The 18,959-nt window shown below is 36.7% G+C and overlaps 1 protein-coding gene across 5 annotated transcripts in view; it reads left to right on the forward strand.

The window, feature by feature from the left end:
* The window catches only part of Arhgap29 (Rho GTPase activating protein 29), a 67,409-nt gene that overhangs the window by 6,477 nt on the left and 41,973 nt on the right, over positions 1-18,959 (forward strand). For 2 of the 5 annotated variants that reach the window (XM_023720289.1, XM_004635712.2), the window contains exons 2-3: positions 5,763-5,999; positions 16,188-16,322. In XM_023720289.1, coding sequence (XP_023576057.1) covers positions 5,795-5,999; positions 16,188-16,322 — 340 coding nt within the window. In that variant the 5' untranslated portion in view covers positions 5,763-5,794. Of the gene's footprint in view, positions 1-5,762; positions 6,000-16,187; positions 16,323-18,959 lie in introns of those variants that run through there. The other 3 variants (XM_023720288.1, XM_023720291.1, XM_023720290.1) reach the window with 3 other exon arrangements.

The following is an 18,959-nucleotide window of genomic DNA, read 5'->3' on the forward strand; positions in this document are numbered from 1 at the left end:
GGGTCGCGCGCCGGCCGCAGGAGGGCGACGGTTCCGAGCGCGCGAGGGGCCCGCGCCGAGCCTCGGGGGGCCGCCGAACGCGGGGCGCGAGGCGATGTTGATCTGAGCCATAGCAACAGGTCGATGCCCGACCACAGGGGCTACCGGCGGCTGGTTCTCAGGACGGTTGTACTCGCTTGCCGGGAAGCCCAGCGCAGGAGCTGCCCCGGCCTCGCTCGGAACCGGCGGCGGCGGGCTCTGCTCCAGCCTGCCCGCTGCTGCCCGGCTGGCTCCACCGGGCTCTCCTCACCCAGGTGTTTTTTTTTCGTCGTCTTTTGGGTTTAGGAGGCTTGTTTTGTTTAAGGAAATGTCGGTCTCCGTATTTTATCACAGTTCTTTCTTGGCAGTTCATGGGGTTGTAACCAAACTAGAAATTTTTAAGTTTAATTGGAGTGTTGATAGTAGGACTAAGGCGTTTCAAGACCGAGTCCAAGCGGTGACCCTCGAGTCTCCATGTTTATCTTTTTAAACTCTCTTCAAGAGAGAATTTGCCTCCTAGCTTTTCTCGGGGCAGGATGTTAAGTTGGATAAGGCAGGAGCGCAGCGCCCTTTCGCCTTTTTCAGCCTGTGCCCCAGACTTTATGGCTTACTACTGCCGTCTGTTTTGGTGGCTCTGCCTCCCTCTGTGTTTAAGTCCCGGATGGGGAACGTGCTCTCTGGCATTGGGTACTTTGGGGCTGGCCGGAGAGGAGCGCGCTGCCTGCCTGGAATGCTAGACATTCAGGAGGCGTGGGAGGCTGGGCAGCTTCCTCTTTTTAAAGCGTGCTGGATTCGCACTGCACAGGAATGAAGTGTATGTGTTGCACGCCTTCCTTTAGAGATTGTTTGCATATTATTGATAAAACTTTCTGACATATCCCTATTCTGTTTTGGGTGGTGCTTAAAATATAAGACCTTAAGCATTAACTTCTTAATTTTTTTTTTTTCTTTTGGTCTTTCAGTTTTTACCAAATCAGAAATAGTAAAATGGAAATCATTAAGTAGAGCTCTTTGGGGGCAGTTTTACACTTCATTTAGCCCAATGCCTAAAATGAAAAAAAATTTTCTATAGTGTACATTTTGCGCTGTATGTGTGTGGGACGAGGAACATTTGACATAGGCTCCCGAAGTCTTAGAAAAGCTACCTTTTTGGGAGACTTCATGTAAACTTCATGTAAACTTTTCTGTTCAACCCACCCAAGGGCATGGCGTATGCTGCTTAAGCTTGCACTCGTAGCACTGTGCCCTCATTTCCAGCGCACATATTATTTAGAATATGGATTACACAGAGAAAGTTGGTGATTTTCTACTTGTTATAGAATTCTTTGATAAATGGATAGTGTTTTTAATCTCGGTGGTTTGTATTTGGAGATGATACTAGAATTAGAGTTACACAAATATTTGGCTCAACAATCTGTTTGCACAGTTCAAAATTCACTTGGAGGCCTTGCCTTTAGTAGGTTTCCATGAAGTGAGTTAAGTTTTTGGAATTGTTTCCTGTCTCATATTTTTTGTTCACAATCTACAGAAGAGTTGAAGCCAGGGCTTGTTTATTACTTATGTTTAAAAACAATTTCCCACAATAAGCCAGTTATAATGCTAGTAGTAATAGCTAACAGTTATTAAGCTTTTATGATGAGTTAGACACTGCTGAGTACTTTCAGTGCATTAGTATCTAATTTAATTAAATTGCCAGTTGTAATCTGTTATTAACTACATTTTATGTTGCCATTTAACTCAAGAATATTCATTTTGGCTTTTGGGAAATAGGTGTATGTGATCTTCAGTAGTATATATTTTTCAAATTTTATACACTTATGAAAGCTTTCATTACATTTGTTATTCTAAATATTTTAACTATAGTGTTTCCTTTTTTTAGTTTAAAATGTGAAAATGATGACATGAAATTAGTCATAATGCTACCTAGAGTTAAGTGTGATAGTTTTTAGATTCCTCCTCCCATCCCCTGACATAAAATACTCAGAAGCCCTTTTTAAGAATCACTGAGAAGAGGGTTAGCCTAGTTAACACTTTTGAGGTTTACTTAATGAAATTGTTTACTTCTGACAGCTTTTAATTTTTTTTTTTTTTTGGCAGTACCAGGGATTGAACTCTGGACCCTGCACTTGCAAGGCAGGCACTTATGCCACTGAGCTATATCCCAGGTCCCCGCTTTTAAATTTTATAAGTAAAAGTAAAGAAATAAATTTAGTAAGTTGTAAGAAGTGATTAAAAATTTAAAAGCTTTTGGTGTGAAAGATTTAAATATAATAATATGCTCAAAAATTATCCTAGGTTGATTTTAGAAATTACACATTTAAGGCTTAAGTATAGTTAAAGTATTAGAACTTACATCCTCAGAAATTTGAATTAATCAAAGGACATTGAATAAAGCTAATAAATATTGTAGTATCCTATTAAGGGAACCTGATAGAAGTACAACTTTTTCTTTTGGGGCTTGAACCCAGGGCTTCCTGCATTCTCATCCCTGAACTACACCCCAGACATAGAAATATTGATTTCTGTTCCATGTAATCTTGCTGTCATACCGCCTCATTTGGTTTTGTTTTTTTGGGGGGGAAAGAATATTTTAGATTTTTAAAAATATTTTCAGTTAAAAATATTAAATGTTTTTTTCTTAGTACATTTGTGGCACATCATGAATATATTTATTGGGATTGTTGGTACACAGACATAATACATCTTGTATTGTCTCTTTCCCATCTTCCTGACCCCTCCCCCTACTTATAGTCAGTCCCCTTCTCAAGCCAAGACCTATCTTCCTGTTTCCTACTGTTTTATTTTTCACCTCACTGTTTATTTATGCTTTTGGTCTCTCATATAAGAGAAACTATGTGGTGTCTAAGCTGATGTGTCTGACTTATTTCACTTAGTGCGGTGGTCTAAAGGTTCATCCATTTTCCTACAAGTGACTCAAGTTCATACACTTTGTCTATCCATTCATCTCTTGATGAACATACAGGTAGCTTTCTCAGTTTAGCTACTACCAATTGTGCTGATGTAAACATGGATATGCATATATCACTGTAATATGATTTTGTTAACTCTTTCAGGAAGATACCGAGAAAGGGAATGGCTGTGTTTAATAGAATGTCTGGTTTAAGTTGTTTTGGGAATCTCCATACTGATTTCCATTGTGATTGTACTACTTTATGTTCTCACCAACAGTATAGAAGGAACCCTTTTCCTCCAACATTTTTAGCAGCATTTGTTATTTTTTAATTTCTTGATCACTTCAAAATACTGCAACAAGCTATTTTTTATTTCTATAAAAATGTAACTATAACATTGTAAGTCCTATTATTTCAGCAAATTCATTATTCTGACTTCCCTTTCTCCATTATTCATTATTCCATCTTTTACATGGTTGGCAAACAGACATGGTCTTGATTTCCTGAAGATTGTAGTGTAGATGAGAAAGCATAAATCATTTACTTGAACTGTAGTAAATACAATGATGAAAGTATGCATGCCAGTGGGCACATCCAGTTTGTGGGCCACAGCCCACTTGCCCTTATTTATTTATTTATTTATTTATTTATTTATTTTGGTGGAACCGGGGATTGAACTCAGGCCCTTGCGCTTGCCAGGCAAATGCTTATTCCACTGAGCCATCTCCCCGGCCCCCTCTTTCTTTTAATGTTAAGATGAAAAAATATTTTAAAATGAACTTTTGTCATTTACATTAACAATAATAGACATTTTATGTGCAGCCTAAGACAATTCCTCTTGCAGAGCAGCCCAGGCAGAATACCTTCTGAGAGTCTGCTGTGGTTTGATAGTGGTAGTTGTGGAGCAGTGGGACTGGTACATGCAGGGAGGTTTCTTTGAGGAAGTTGAGCTGATATGTGTAAGCTCAGAGTGGGTAAACAAAGGAGCACTGCGTGGTCCAGGGAAGTAGAATTACACATAGATAGGTCTCTGAGTTGCACAATTGGTGTTCTAAAGCCATTTTAGGGAGTTGGCACCTGCATTTTAAAAAAATATGAAGGAAGAGTTGGAGGCTGTGGCACTTTCATATAATCCTAGCAACTTCAAGAGGCTGAGGCAGGAGAATACCAAGTTCAAGGCCTGCCTGGTCAATTTGGCTAGACCTTTTCTGAAAATAAAAAGGTCTAAAGTTTTCTCACACCACACACAAATGTACTTAATGTGTATCTTGGTCATGTTGTACAATTAACTCATGCAGTGGGTTGTAGTAAACAAAGACTGTTAAAAGCATTGAAAGGAGTTGTGTGTCATGAGTGTTGACTCCAAATTACATTACAGAGGTAGGTAGGAGCCAGATCTCATCTCTTGAGCCTTGTAGAGCCTGACATCTTTTCTCTCATGCTTTGGAATTGTTTTGAGCAGAGAAATGACATCATGGGGTTTTTGTTTGAAAGTTTGCCTACTACTTTTATAAAGGGATGAAATGGATGTGGAGGGATTATTAACACAGTTGTTTAGACAAAAAGTGATGGTGATTCACTAGTGTAGAAATAGTACAAAATAGTGGATATAGATTACAGAACTATAATCAGGAAAAACTATGGAGTTTAATAGGGTTGATTCAATAATAGCTTTTATATGAGGAAGACAGTACATAAAGCTTGTTACTGTGATTTTCATAGAAGTCCTTAATTTTAAAGTATCCAGATATCCAAGACAAGCTGAAAAACTCTTTAATTTTGAATTTTAAGAGGTACCAATAATTTGAGGACTTTTAATCCTAAAAAGATAAAATGAAAATGAGGAACAAGCCAAGATTCTTTTAAATTCTGACGAGCAGGAATAGATTGTTTTAATCATTAAAATTTTTTTTAATTTTGAGATCCTTTTTGATTCTCACACAGGCCTGTAAGTAAATTGTATTGGTCATACACCTGAAAGTTATTAGAGGCCAGATTTCAAATCTAAATTTTTCATGTATTAAAACATTGTCTTTACTATATCACTCTGAAATTACCAAAAATGTTAGGATAAGTTAAATTAGTAGGAAAATAAATGTAATTGAACTTCTTTTCTGTGGTGAATGGACATTGCTGTACTATTTAACTCTAACAATAATCTCCTGAGGTAGATGTTTTGACAGAATGTTTCCCCAATTTTATAAATGAGTACTAAACTATGTCCCCAGCCCTTTATTATTCATTTATTTTTAAAATTTTGAGATAAGAGTCTTGCAAAGTTGCTGAATTGCCTTCGCTGGGCTCCAACTTTACTTCTGCCTCAGTCTCTTAGAGTGCTGGGGACATAGACATGTGCCAGCATGCCCAGCTTTCACCTTTATTTTTGAAGATACTGAGGGAAAATACAGCCTTCAACTAAGTGATGTTTCTGAGCAACTTTTACAATTAAAAAAAATTCTCTATGATAGGAATTAAGAGGAAATTGCTGAGAGTATGGATTTTGAGATCCAGGCAGACCTAGATTTAACTCCCAGTTGATCATTTATCAGTTGGAAGTGTGACAGATTTTTAGAATGTAGACCTCAGATCTCTCACTTATGTTAAGAGTGGTAATTTGAATATCATAGAATTGTCAGTATTACTGACAATAAAGGGAAGTTGTATTATAAGTAGTACACTATGTGTGGGTATGTATGTATGCATTTATTTTTAAAAATTTAAAAATGAAATCCTAAGGTGGTCTGTGGGCTATTTGTGAAAACCTAGTATGTTTCCCTGGCTGATGTAGTATTTGTTTTCTCTCCTTTTTGTTTTTGTTTCTTGCCTCTTAAGGATTTCAGTTTTTCTGACTGTTAAATGAGAGGATGATTGCTCACAAACAGAAAAAGGCAAAGAAAAAACGTGTTGGGGCATCAGGCCAGCTCTCTACTGATGCTACAACTTCTGAAATGGGGCTCAAGCCTGTAAGTTCCAACTCCATTTTTGACCCGGATTACATCAAGGAGTTGGTGAATGATATCAGGAAATTCTCCCATATGTTACTGTATTTGAAAGAAGCTATTTTTTCAGGTTTGTCAACTATTTTCTTAGTGTTCTTACCAAGTAGTTTGTAAAATTTTAAATTCCAGCCAAGCTATTGATAAGTGTATATGTAATAGTAGGAACAGGGTATTATTCTGCTTCATTTTATGACATGTTCTTCCCAAATGTTTGATGTTTAGAGTGTAAACCATTTGTAATCAAGTAAAAATCCAGTGAATAATAAAAACTTTGCTAAGGTTGAAGGGGATAAGTACAAAAGTTTTAAATTGGTCTGTGGTTTCTAGTAGTTAGGTTCATTTTACACGGGATAATTTGAGAACATGGGAATTTTAACCTCGTTATTGTAACACAATGCGACTGGTCTTTTGTTGACCCTTTTGCTTAAACCTAGCTTTCCATATCTTTGCAAACTTAACTGTACTTGAATGAATTTTTCTCAACAATCAAATTTAATTCCATTTTATTGGTCTGTAATCTCTTGTTGAGTTAAGGAATAATCGAATAACACATTTTCTGTAAAAATGGATACATAGGCTTGATTTTCCTGAAGGGATGATATGTCCACCCTGTTTGATCTTAGTACCTAAATCTTTCAACTTTCAGAGCTTTTTTAATGTTAGTGATAATTAATAGTTAAGTGATAGCTCTTGTTCTTTTGTGATAAGTAACCATGTATTTCCATATTCATTATATCTTTCTCTGTCTAGTAGGTATAGAAAGTGAGGATTCCCATGGTATTTAAGTGAGACTTCCTAAGCCTTCATAGAAATTTGCTTTCAATAAAAATTTCTATGTAGATAAATGTTTATTTTCTGAAATGCATCATGTGCTTGTACTAAAATGGTTTATTTCTCATGTAGCTGTAATTTTCTGTTTGAAATTACCAAAATTACTGAGAAGTGAACCATCAAATTTTGAATTTTTCTTAAAACGTTAATCACATGTCATTCTTTGGAACTATGTAAATGTTGTTAGGGAAGAAATTGGTCACACTCCTAATTTTATTTGTTTGTTTGTTTGTTTGTTTTTTGTTATGGGGTCTTGCTACACATTTCATACTCGTAGGGATCTTCCTCTCTCAGCCTCCCCAGCACTAGGATAACAGGCCTGCACCACCATGCCCAGTTTTGGGGTCAGTATGGTGCAGCACAGTATGTGGTACTAGGGATTGAACTTGGGTCCCTGCACTTACCAGGCAGGCACTTAGACCTCTGACTTACCTCTCCAGCCGACTCCTGCTGATCTTAATAGCTTGATTTTGACGTCTAGTTATGCATTCGAAATGGCAGTAAAGGTAAATTATTATTGTGGAAAGGTATTCTAAATACCTGGATTTTGGTAATTTCTTATGCCATTTGTTTAAAGAACCATAAGCTGGGTATGGTGGCACACATCTACAATCCCAACACACTTGGAGGTTGAGTCAGGAGGATCACAAGTTTGAGCCCAGTCTATGCAATTTAGAAGCTTAGACCCTATTAGAAAAAAATACAAAGAATTAAAAAAGACCAGGGATATAGTTTAGCGCAAGGACCCTGGGTTTGTTAGCTAGGGAATACACACAAACACATGTGCTCACCCCTCAAAAAGAAAAAAAAAAAAAAAAAAAGTAAAGCTTTGTAATGAAGATTTCTTTTTTAAAATCATATATTTATTTGTGTACTTATTTGGTACAGGGTCTCGCTACACAGCTTGGATTTACAGTGAGCCTCCTGTCTCAGCCTCCCCAGCACTGGGATTACAGGCGAACGCAACCATGCCCGGTGCTGGTGACCTTCTGGCATAGCATGCCAGGGGTTATGGGGCTGGCTTGGCATGTAGTACCGGGAATTGAACCGAGGTCCTTGCACTTGCCAGGCAGGCGCTTAGGCCACTGTGTTAACTCCCCCATCCCCTGAAGATTTCTTAACAGAATGTTTTTAAATTTATTTGAAAATTTACATATAGTGAAATTCTTTTTCATTATTGGGCTAATTTTTAAGATGAAATTTAAATGTTATATTAGTGGATAAATCATACTTCAGTTTATTATAAGATTGTTTTAGTCAGGATTTCTTCTGCCACATTTGGCATCCATTCTTTAATTTGTATGTGTTAGGTGTTGAACAAGAGCTAAAAGTTATTCTTAAGAATGAAAACTTATATATAATTAAGTTACCTTTTGGTCTGATCATAACATCATTTTCACATGTGTACTTGAGCTGTAGTGAGGCAGCGATGTGAAGTCTTGCACCTGGCGTTCAGGCATACTGTTGAGGATAGACGTGGATTAATAGCTTTGGGATTGGCTCATGGCTATGTTTTCTTTTTTCCAAACTAGTTGCACAGATCATACACTGATTGAGTCTTCATTATCCAAAATTCAGAATCTAAAGCCTTTTGAGTATAATGGTTATTAAAAAGTTGCAGATTTCAGATTTTAAATTTAGGATTAGGGATGCTGGCCAGGTAAAGGTATGAAATATTCCAAAATCTGAAAAACTAAGAAACATATCTAGCTCTAAGCATTTTGATTAAGAGATACTCAGTCTATGTAATTGTATATGGTTCTTTTCATTTTACAAGTACTTACATATAAAGAATTTATGTTCCCCTGTCCACACAAAAGTAGCTACTTGTAGCCACATTGCTAGTAAATAAGGAGCCAGATTTTATCTGCAAAATGATATATTCTTTCCATGCTGTTATATAGCTGCTTTACATGGCAAGTACAGAGTAAAAACACTGTTTTCATTAGCTAATTCTGTGCTCAATGGTGATTATTTAGAATGTACTGTCTACCATGATAACAGTTGGACGTATGTGGCTACTTTAGTTTTAATTAAAGTAGTCACCTTTTCCCTTTAGCTAGTGGCTACCAGACTATAGAGTGAAGAAACAGAAAATACCCATCATTTCAGAAATTTCTGTTGAACAGTGCTGGCATAGCATAGACATTTTTGTTGATCATTATTGAGAATATTAAGATGAATTCTTGTTTGAGCAGTATTTAAAGGAAACAGCAAAAGTTGTTACTGAGGCAAAATTGTAAAAATATTACATAGAAATTGGAGATTGTTTGAAATCCCTTTCCTTGATTTGGCTTTGTAGTAACTTCTTTGATTTGAGCCACAGATCTTTTCTACCCAAATTGTACAATTTGTTTAAATTGGTGTAAAGAGTAGCAAAAAATCTGGAAAGAGAATTGTATTATTTAGGTATCATCTAGATACTTTTGCTGCTAACTTTGGAATATAACAAAGTTTTTTGTTAACAAGGCACTTGACCATTTTACTGATTTGATGATTCAAAATTTGATTGGAGTTGGAAATTTACATTTTTCTGAATTTTGACAGTTTGAAGCTGAAGAAGTCAAGTATGTGTTTTTAACATTATATAATATGCTTTACAGGCATTCCCTCTCCTTCCACCCAGAATCTAGGATGTATGTGTTTTAGGATGGCTAGTTTATGTTCAGCACTATTTTTTTTTTTTTTTTTTGGTGGCACTGGGGATTGAACTCAGGACCTTACGCTTGGCAGACAGGCACTTATTCTATTGAGCCAGCTCCCTGGCCCCAAGGATGGCTAGCTTAAATGTGATGTTTGTGAAAATTTCCATCATTGTTACGAAACTAAATAGAAAAAGTCAGTGTTTGTCAAAGAGCTATGGATCCTCAATATGGTGAAGATATGTGTACTTTTTTTGAAAAAAAATTAAGTTTGGAATCATTGTGGAGAGCTCAGTTAGGAGAGATTGGAGGATGAGGGAGCACAGCATTCAGTGATAGTTTGGTGATACTACTTCTCCAGGGTGGGTTACCCTGTAGTCATATACAAGCACTGTCCACAAGTAGCAGCTGTGGATTTTGATTTTTTAGATCTCTATCTTGTGTCATTAAGATATATTAAGAATAATAACAGGTAAATTTTGCATCTTATATTAAAACACTGAAGATACACGTATTTCATGTCTAATTACAAACTGGATTAATACGTATTGTATCTAAGTATTAATTTAGGTTTATTGACCCCCTCTGAGGAGTAATGTGTTCTGAATTCTAAATAACAGATTCATAAATGTTCTTCTTGCTTATAGAATAACTTAGAGTATGTCCTTTCCATTCTCGGGCAGAATATCATCAAAGGAAGCTTGAAATGTTAGAATCTGAGAAGTGCAGGCTTTTAAATTAGGCCAGTTGAAATAATGCAAAATATAATTTTTTTACAAATCAGTGCATGGAAATAGTATAATATGTTTTGCAGCTTTGTCTTTAAAGGGCATTTTAATGAAAATTTACCATTGTGACTGGCAATTTTTTGTTTTTTGGTAAGGGTGGTTTTTAACTAGAGGAGACAGGTTGATAAAGTTTATCACCAGTTTCAGATGAACTAAGTGCTTTAATTTTTAAAAATATCTTCTAATTTGAGCATTATTTTGTGAAAACAGTTGTGATCTCTTAAATGATTGCTTCTGATTTAATCTAAGTTCTAGATTTTACAGAACTGTTGTTGCGCAAATTTTATTAAACAGGAGTTAAATGAAAATATTATTACATAGTTGTTACATGGTTATCAGTAGTTTTGTGTAAATTGCACTTTTGTTTGCAGTCCTGTCTTTTCTTGTCTTGTAAATTAACTCTGTCTCCCTCCCCGAGGTTACGTGCAGAAGATACACAGGTTGGTTTTTTTTTTTTTTTTAGACAAGTTTCAGTGAGTGTTAATTTTATTTTGGTAATTCTTAATTTTGGCTTCACAGTAATGTGAAAATACTAGAAACATGTAAATTGCTAGCCCAGATGTCTCCTGCTGTGTCTAGAAGTAAACATTTTTAGAAATGACTTTTAATGAACATCTCTTAAGAAAACTTAATGTGAATGTTGATAGGTTATGGATCAATGAATAGAAGGTGTGTCATGAATCTTTGAAGAATGAGCTGTATAAAACTCAAATAGCTTATTTATGAAGTCTGTATCAGTTCTTAAGGAGGTGGGGTCACCTCTGCTTACCCATAATGGTTTACATAATTTAACACCATTTATGGTGGCAACCAGCACATTCATTTGAAGTTAATAAGCCTGTTAGTTAAGCCACTCATTGTAGAATAGCTGTCATTTAGCCATAATCTCTTTATCCATGAGACAGTATATCGTAGTAATTAAGAATACAGATTTTAGAGACAGAATACCTGAGGTGGAATCCTCATTCTGCTACTTGTTAACCCTGGGCAAGCTATTTCTTTTTTTTTTTAACCTTAATTTTTGCATCTGTCAGGAGATAGTAGTGCCTACTTTGTTGGAATTGGGGGCAAGATTAAGAGATCATATAGGTAAAGCTCAAGAGTGTTTTAAAATTTCAGCTGCTATTCATACATTCCACAAGTGAAAGCTATTATTCTTCAGGCCTTGCTTTTATCTTATAAATTCAAAAATCATTACAACAAAAAAGAGAAATTTCTAGGCATTAAATTCTTGTGCTCTTTTTTCTGACTTGTTTTCATTTTCCTGAGAGCAGTGATGGTAAACCTTCTAAAGCTTTCAGTGATACAAACGGCTGCTGTGCCTTAGGTTCACCACCACTGCTCTAGAGATTAAAAGTCAAATTAGGAGGCTAACCTAAAAATTGTCAAATTTTTTTTTTTTTTAAATCAAGGAAAACATTTTTCCATCTATTTACTTAAGTGTTTCCGTGAAATATTTGCAGTGTAAACACTGTTATTGTGTTAATTCATGAGAACCAAAAAGTGGAACTGGATAATCTGTTTTCACTTGATAAACTGAATTAAACAAAGTAAATGGCATAAATTGGTGAAACAATAAATTAAAATTCGGATTATCATATTACAGGGATGGTACATAAACTTTGGGCTATTATTTTACTGTTCTAGATAATTTAGTGTTAGGATTTTTGTTGAACTTAATTATATTCACATTTATAAAACCTGTGTGCTATAGGGCCAGCCAGATAGCTCAGCAAACTAAAGTGCCTGCTTAGGCAGAGCTCAAGTTTGACCCCCAATGCTGTGCCAGCCCCGCCCCCGGGCCCACTGAGACTGTGATTGAGCCTGGGCGTGGTGGCATGTCTGTAATCCCAGTGCTTGGGAGGTTGAAAGCAGGAAGATCACTGTGAGTCCAGTCTGCTATAGTGAGACCCTGTAGACCCTGTATTAAATACATTAAAAAAAAGTACTATAAACATTTTATTTCCAGAGTGGCCACTATGCCATTTAAATATTAGCTTATATTTTGTTATAAGAATAAATATACTAAATTGATAGGTATACACATCTTTATAAAGTATGTCCTTAATGGCTGTTTTACTTCCAAGTAATTTATTTGGATTTTACATGTAAAATAAAATTTAAACTTTAATGTTTGCTGTCAGCCAGACTATTGAGGGGCATGGCTGTGTTTTTATTGAATACAGTTCTGTGTGAGGTAATCTGTTTTGAAAATATTTAGTGTGAACAGCTTACAGGTTTACTAGTAGTCTACTGTGTATAAGATAGTAATCAATTTCATTTTTAGTAAATGTATCTGATATTCAGAACTACCTTATAAGGTTGGCAGGACAGATATTTTTATTGTCTTTCACTGCTGATAAATCTGAGATCAGAGAAGTCAAGAATTTCATATATTTCTAAGACCATTTCAAGGATGTGGCGCATGCAGGATTGGAACCCTGGCTTCTTAATCTAAATCTGTTGGCTTTCTGCTCAGCCAAGCACCTACTTTCTTTTCTTCATTATTGGGCACTGTTAGTCACTTCTTGCTTTAGTTGTGCTACTGTTTTGTTTGTTTGTGTTTTGTTTGGGGAGTCAAGCAGAAGTAGTGTTAGTGTGCTATTTAAATTCCTTAGAACTTCTTATAAAATTACATTCTTAGCTTAAGAAGTTTTGCTTCAACTGAGTTTGAGGACTTCAAGGGAAAAAGATCATTTGCTAAAGTTGTAGTGTAGGGGCACACACCAGTGATGCCAGCACTCAGGCAGCTGAGTCAGGTAGATTGCCCGGAGTTTGAGGCTAGCCTGGGCTATATGGTCAGTTCAAGAACATCCTGAACTGCAAAGTGAGCCTCTGCCTCAAAAAAAGTAAAAATGCAACTTTTTTTTTTTTTTTTTTTAATGTATTTAGGTCAGGGTCTATGGGGTCTACAGGGTCTCACTACACAGATCAGACCCTTGTGATTCTCCTGTTTTCAGCCTTACAAGTGCTGGGATTACAGGTGCCTGCCACCACTCCCAGTCTTAATCACCTGTCTCAGAGAGCCCCGAGGCAGGGCCCGCAGGCACACTGGGGATCAAACCCAGCCTGCTGTGCTCTGCCTAAGCAGGTGCTTTAGTCCGCTGAGCTATCTGGCCAGCCCTAAAAATGGAACTTCTTATTGTACCACTTAAGGTCCAAATAGTTGAGGGCTTATTATTTATGAAATCCAAGGTGAAGTGATATCAGAATATATTGATTTCCTAGTAGTTGACCCTTTACCAAAATATATAGGAAAGTTTATGAATCTTTGTTAATAACATTTTCTTTGTCTTGTTCATTTCGGTTGATTTATAGGCATCAGAAAGGTATTTGGTCATAGGAATTAAAATTATTTGTAATGGAATTTTAGGTCTTTCTACAATGTGCATAACTTAGTTATGCTTTTTTGATATGTTGATTTGGAACAATTTCATTATTACTTTATAAGGGCTTTGTAGGAAAATGAATTTTAAATTAGTAACCATTTATGTTGACAGTTACTGGAGTATCATCACATCCATACTCTTCTCATTTTTTAAAAAGAAATCTTTCTTTCTGATACTATCAGATGTTTCTGGCTCAGTTTATATATTTTCTACCACTGTCCTAGAATCAGCTATTTCTCTAAAAAACTCTGGTTCCTTTCATTGGAGTATTAGAAACCAAGATTTGGATGCTAGGTATGTGTGTTAAATAAATACTAGGGTGTCTTTTTAAAGCATCCTCTGACAGAGAAGAAATAACATTGTATATACTAATCCATTTGACCATCTATATAGGTTTCTATATTTTTCTGTCAACAATAAAATTTGTTGTGTGAATGACTCAGATTTTCTCCTGGACAGTGCTGTGTTCTCTCTGCTTCCAGCACTACGTGGACTACTTTTCTTTGTTACTTCTCCCTGAAATACTCCTTGCCCTGATATATGCATTTCTGTTGTTATACTCTCTCTCCTTTTCCCACTCCCTCTTTTCTGCACTGCAGTTTGAACCCAGGACCTTCTCACCAAGCTACAACCCTGGCCTTTTTTGTTTTTGAGACTGAAAAGGAAGTTTAAGTTAAGTTGTCCAGGCGAGGCTCTTGCCTCAGCTTCCTAGAGAATGTGCTTTGTTTTTTTTTGTTTTTTTTTTTCTTTTTCAGAACGGGGGATTGAACTCAGGCCCTTGTGCTTGCCAGGGAAGCACTGATTCCACTGAGCCATCTCCCTGGCCCCCTTTTTTAAAAAATGTATTTGGTACAGGGTCTCACTACACAGCTCTGACTCATAGTGATCCTCCTGTTTTCAGCCTCTCCAGCACTGGGATTACCGGTATGCACCTCCATGCCAGGTCTTGGTGGCTGGCATGGCATGTGGTGCCAGGGATTGAACCCCAGTTCCTGCTATCTTGCCAACTCTGCTTTTTCTTAACATGGCTGTGAATAGAGTGTGTGATGGATGATGATGGCATATTTTACTTTATTTTATTTTTGTTTTTTATTCTGTAGTTTTTAATATTTCTGAAAAAATGAATAATTTGTGTACATCAAATGTGTCCTGTTTTTTAAGCTATTGGTATAGGGAAACAGTATAACATTAAGAGCATAGATGCTGGAATAATATACCCTAGCTTTAAAATCCAGGTGCATAATTTAATGAATGTAGGTGTACCTCAATTTTCTCATCTATATAATGGAGATTTTTAGATTAACTATATAAATAAGATGGATGTGGACATTAAATGTGATAATACATCCTTTAAATGTTTTTAAGAATTCCTAGCACATGCTGAACACTTAATATTAATCATTGTTAAACACTAGTTCTGTAGAAGATTACAAAAATAAAGTTATATCAAAATACTGTTTTTTAAGGTGGTTCCCTTTCAAACTCTTTGAGGATTACTTCAGTGTTAAGATTATATGTTTTAGTGATCCAGAAATACGCTGCTTGTGCCAGTATGATTTTGAGTAGCATTGATTTTACTCACAAAAATGGTTTGGTTTCAGTGGTAAGTTACGTGGTCTTCAAATTTACAGGGCTTGTAAAGCTCTTCCTTGCATCCTTGAGTAGAGTGCACTGGGCTTAGACTAGTGAGTCCTAGGACAAATGCATATCTAGGAGGACAGCACTGTTTTGTTTCAGCTGCTAGGGCCAAGGAGAAAGAAAGGGTTGGTATAAACAAATCTTACCTTTTCAGGACTAGGCAGACTTCTGGGTCTTTTTTAATGATCCATCAACTTTTCATCATTGGTAACTAATTCTGTTTTTCTAAAAAGTATGAAAATATATTAAAGATCTGTATATTTAATCATGTAATCAGTATCACAGTTTTAAAAATAAAAAGATCAAATGATGGTCCATATATATCTCTGAGTTAACTGGCTTCCAATAACTGATAATGAAAATAATTCCAATGTAGAAAATTAACATGTGTTTTTTAAAATATTGTTTAATATTATCAGACTTTTTAGGGATTTTAACTTTGTTGTCATACATTAACATGCTCGCCCACACGAGGCATAATTGAATGTCTCACTGCAAGGTGGCTTGAACCATTTGTGGTACATATATGACTATCCCATGTGTTACTGTACCACTTTCTGCCACCAGTGGTGCAAGCCACACAGTGGTGGTTCAGGCCAATGGGTATGTGTTAAACTATGTGATAATAATAACCGTAAGACAGAAAACACTGTATATAGTTTCCTTATAGGAAATCTAGATAAAAACAAAAAAAGAAAGCACTACAGTAAAGTGACCGTACTTGAGAGAGCCATTGACATTCATAATTAATTAAAATGACTAAGGATTTCCTGAGGGCTATAATAATTACATATATATATAATATATATATATATATATATATATAATTACAGTAGTAAAAATACAATTGAATGTGTAGTAGCAAAAAGTTGTGAAACCAATGTTTTCTTTGTAAAATGTGCTTCACATTTTTTGTAGCCTAGCTTTCCAGAATTTTACTTCACAAACATGTAATTTTTTTCATTTTAAGATTGCTTTAAAGAAGTCATTCATATACGTCTCGAGGAACTTCTCTGTGTTTTAAAGTCTGTAATGAGTAAGCATCAGAACCTCAATTCTGTTGATCTACAGAATGCTGCAGAAGTACTTACTGCAAAAGTGAAAGGTAAGGAAGATATATTAAAAGTAGGTTTCTGTAGGTAGGCATGGTTCAAATGGTACTTTTGGACATAGTGATTCTATAGCCATGTCCTCTTATGGCATTTATGTAAGTGGATCAACAAAGGTTATGTAGATAGCTCAGTGAACAAAGTGCCTGCTTAGGCAAGTACAGGAACCAGGGTTTGGGGTTTGATCTTTGGTACCACATGCTGGGCCAGCCCTGCCCCCAGGCACACTGAGCTGGCCATTGAGACCGGGTGTGGTGGCATGCACCCGTAATCCCAGTGCTAGGGCGCTGAAAGCAGGAGGATCATTAGGAGTTCATATAGTGATGCTCTGTACCAAATACAGTATAAAAAGGGGGAGAGGATTATGTATCTATACTTTGATATTTAAATATTACAGCTAGGTCACAAGGAAAGCTTAAAAATTAAACTTTTATTTGGCTGCACTGTAAAAATAGTAACACAAACCAGATGATTAAAATTTTTATTTTGCTAACAAATTCATGCACATTTGAGTTTATTAGTGTACAGGAATCATTTTTTATGTTGGTGTTGGAACCAAATGGAGAAAAAGATTTAAGATCTGAAAATGAAATTAAATTATAAAATTATATATGTACATTTGTGTGTTATGGTTTGTGTTTATTTGTCTCCCCAAACCCTCATTCAGTCATTGGGGCAGAGTTCTAGAGTTTGTGATTAATGCATGACCTACGGCTGGGATTATGGGTATGAGTACTGCTGGAATTATGAGTGTGAGTACTGCTGGGATTATGGGTGTGAGTACTACACTCAGCCTATGGATGATAAAGGAGGCTGTTGCTATTGTTGCTGCTACTCCTCCATTTTGCTTTCTGTTCTTTGTCACTGCTATGAAAGATAGTTCTCTACCATGTGCCACTGTGTCTTGGAGCCAGCCAAGTATGAACTGAAACCTCCAGTAACTGAACTAAATAAATAAACCTTTCCTTCCTTCATTTTGAGTGTTGGGAATGTACCCCAACAATGAGAGAAGAATGTATTACACAGAATGAAGAATTGAGACATGATCTTCTGGATTGACTTGCCACTCAAAATTGTTGAAATTACTATGCAGAGCTTCATTGGGTAATTAGAGGTATTATAAGAAGGAATGAAGAGAGTATTTAACCAGTTATGAGGTGGTTAGAAATAATGGTCTTGATAAGGCCTGAAGGCTTTGAACTAAGGCCAGAACCTGGTAATATCAGTGTAATGGTGTCATACAGACGGGAAGATAAAGATGTCAGTTTGACAAGATACAAGACAGGGTGAAGATTAGGGATTATAGAAAAATTTGAATTCGAAGGTAAAGGCTTGTTAATAATGTGTAGGTGAAAAAAAAAATAATGTGTAGGTGATAAAACAAGGGTGTGGCATTAATTCAGAGCTTGCAGAATAGATAGATTGATAAGAAATCTAGAGACAGAGACAAACTGGAGAAACATTTAGTAATTAAGGAGATGATCTGATTTTTAAAAGGACAGATTTAAGAAGTGATTTTCAGTGTAAAGTGTCACTGATAAGAAATATGGATTCAAGTAATGGAACCATAAAAAGTGACCTAAGGATAGCACTGGAGTAGTGGAGTCAGAAAGACAGTCACAGCCAGTTCTGTGGTAGAGGTGTGCATAGTCTCCGAGGGAACACCTGAGGTAAAGTGAAGAAAAGACAGGTTTATCTGGGGAGAAGGGATGCCTGTCCTGACTTTAAAGGTCAAACGTAGGCCTTAACTGGCTGGAGTAGTGGAAGACTCAGGCTGCCATGTAGGCCCCTGAATAAGAACTCTGGATATGAAGAGCATGCTGATTGGAATCCTAGTTGCTCCCTGAGACACAAACACAAAACCCACAACTTAAATAAGGAGAGGTTACTGCCCACAGTTGGTAGAGGTTTCAGTCTGTACTCGGCCGGCTGCAAGCCAGAGTACTATTAACAGCGGGGCTTGGAGGCAGCAGGAAGCAGAGGGCTGGGGGAAGGGGACAGATGGTTCTAGGCCATGCCCCCCCGAGCCCCCGTCCCCCAGCCAGGCCTCACCTCCCAGCAGCTGTGTTCTCACCAGTGCACGAAGCAGTGCCCCCAAGACCTTCACCTCTCAGAAGCCCCAGCCATGAGTATGTGCTGCTTCACGGGGCCATCTAGTAGAGGTGAAGTGAACAGTTGGTGGCCACACTTTATTTGGGGAGACCAAAGAGCAAATGTGAAGGGATGAGGCGGGAAGAGAAAATAAAACAGCCAGTAAAATGGTTCATATGCGCGCGCGCGCGCGCAAACACACACACACACACACACACACACACACACCCATGATGTAGATTTATTCTGTTTATTTAGTTTGCTTTTTTATTGTACTGGAAATTACACTGAAGATGATTCTAAGTGGGAAAGAAACATGGGTAGCTTCTGTTGTGACTTTTTTAAAAAGGTGCTTAATAACCAAATTTGTTTTTAAATAGATTGTTTACAAGTGCTATTTAACATTACTTAGATAGGGAAATTTGTGTCTATAGATAGTAAAATTTCCATGCTTGGAAATAGCCACCTACTTCAATTGTTGTCAGTGGCTATTGTGCGCAGTCAGGATGTCCTGGGGAAGGAGTGCTCCAGTGTGGTTGGTG

The sequence above is a fragment of the Octodon degus genome, unplaced genomic scaffold (genome assembly GCF_000260255.1).
Source record: "Octodon degus isolate 3935 unplaced genomic scaffold, OctDeg1.0 scaffold00074, whole genome shotgun sequence".
Lineage (NCBI taxonomy): Eukaryota > Metazoa > Chordata > Mammalia > Rodentia > Octodontidae > Octodon > Octodon degus.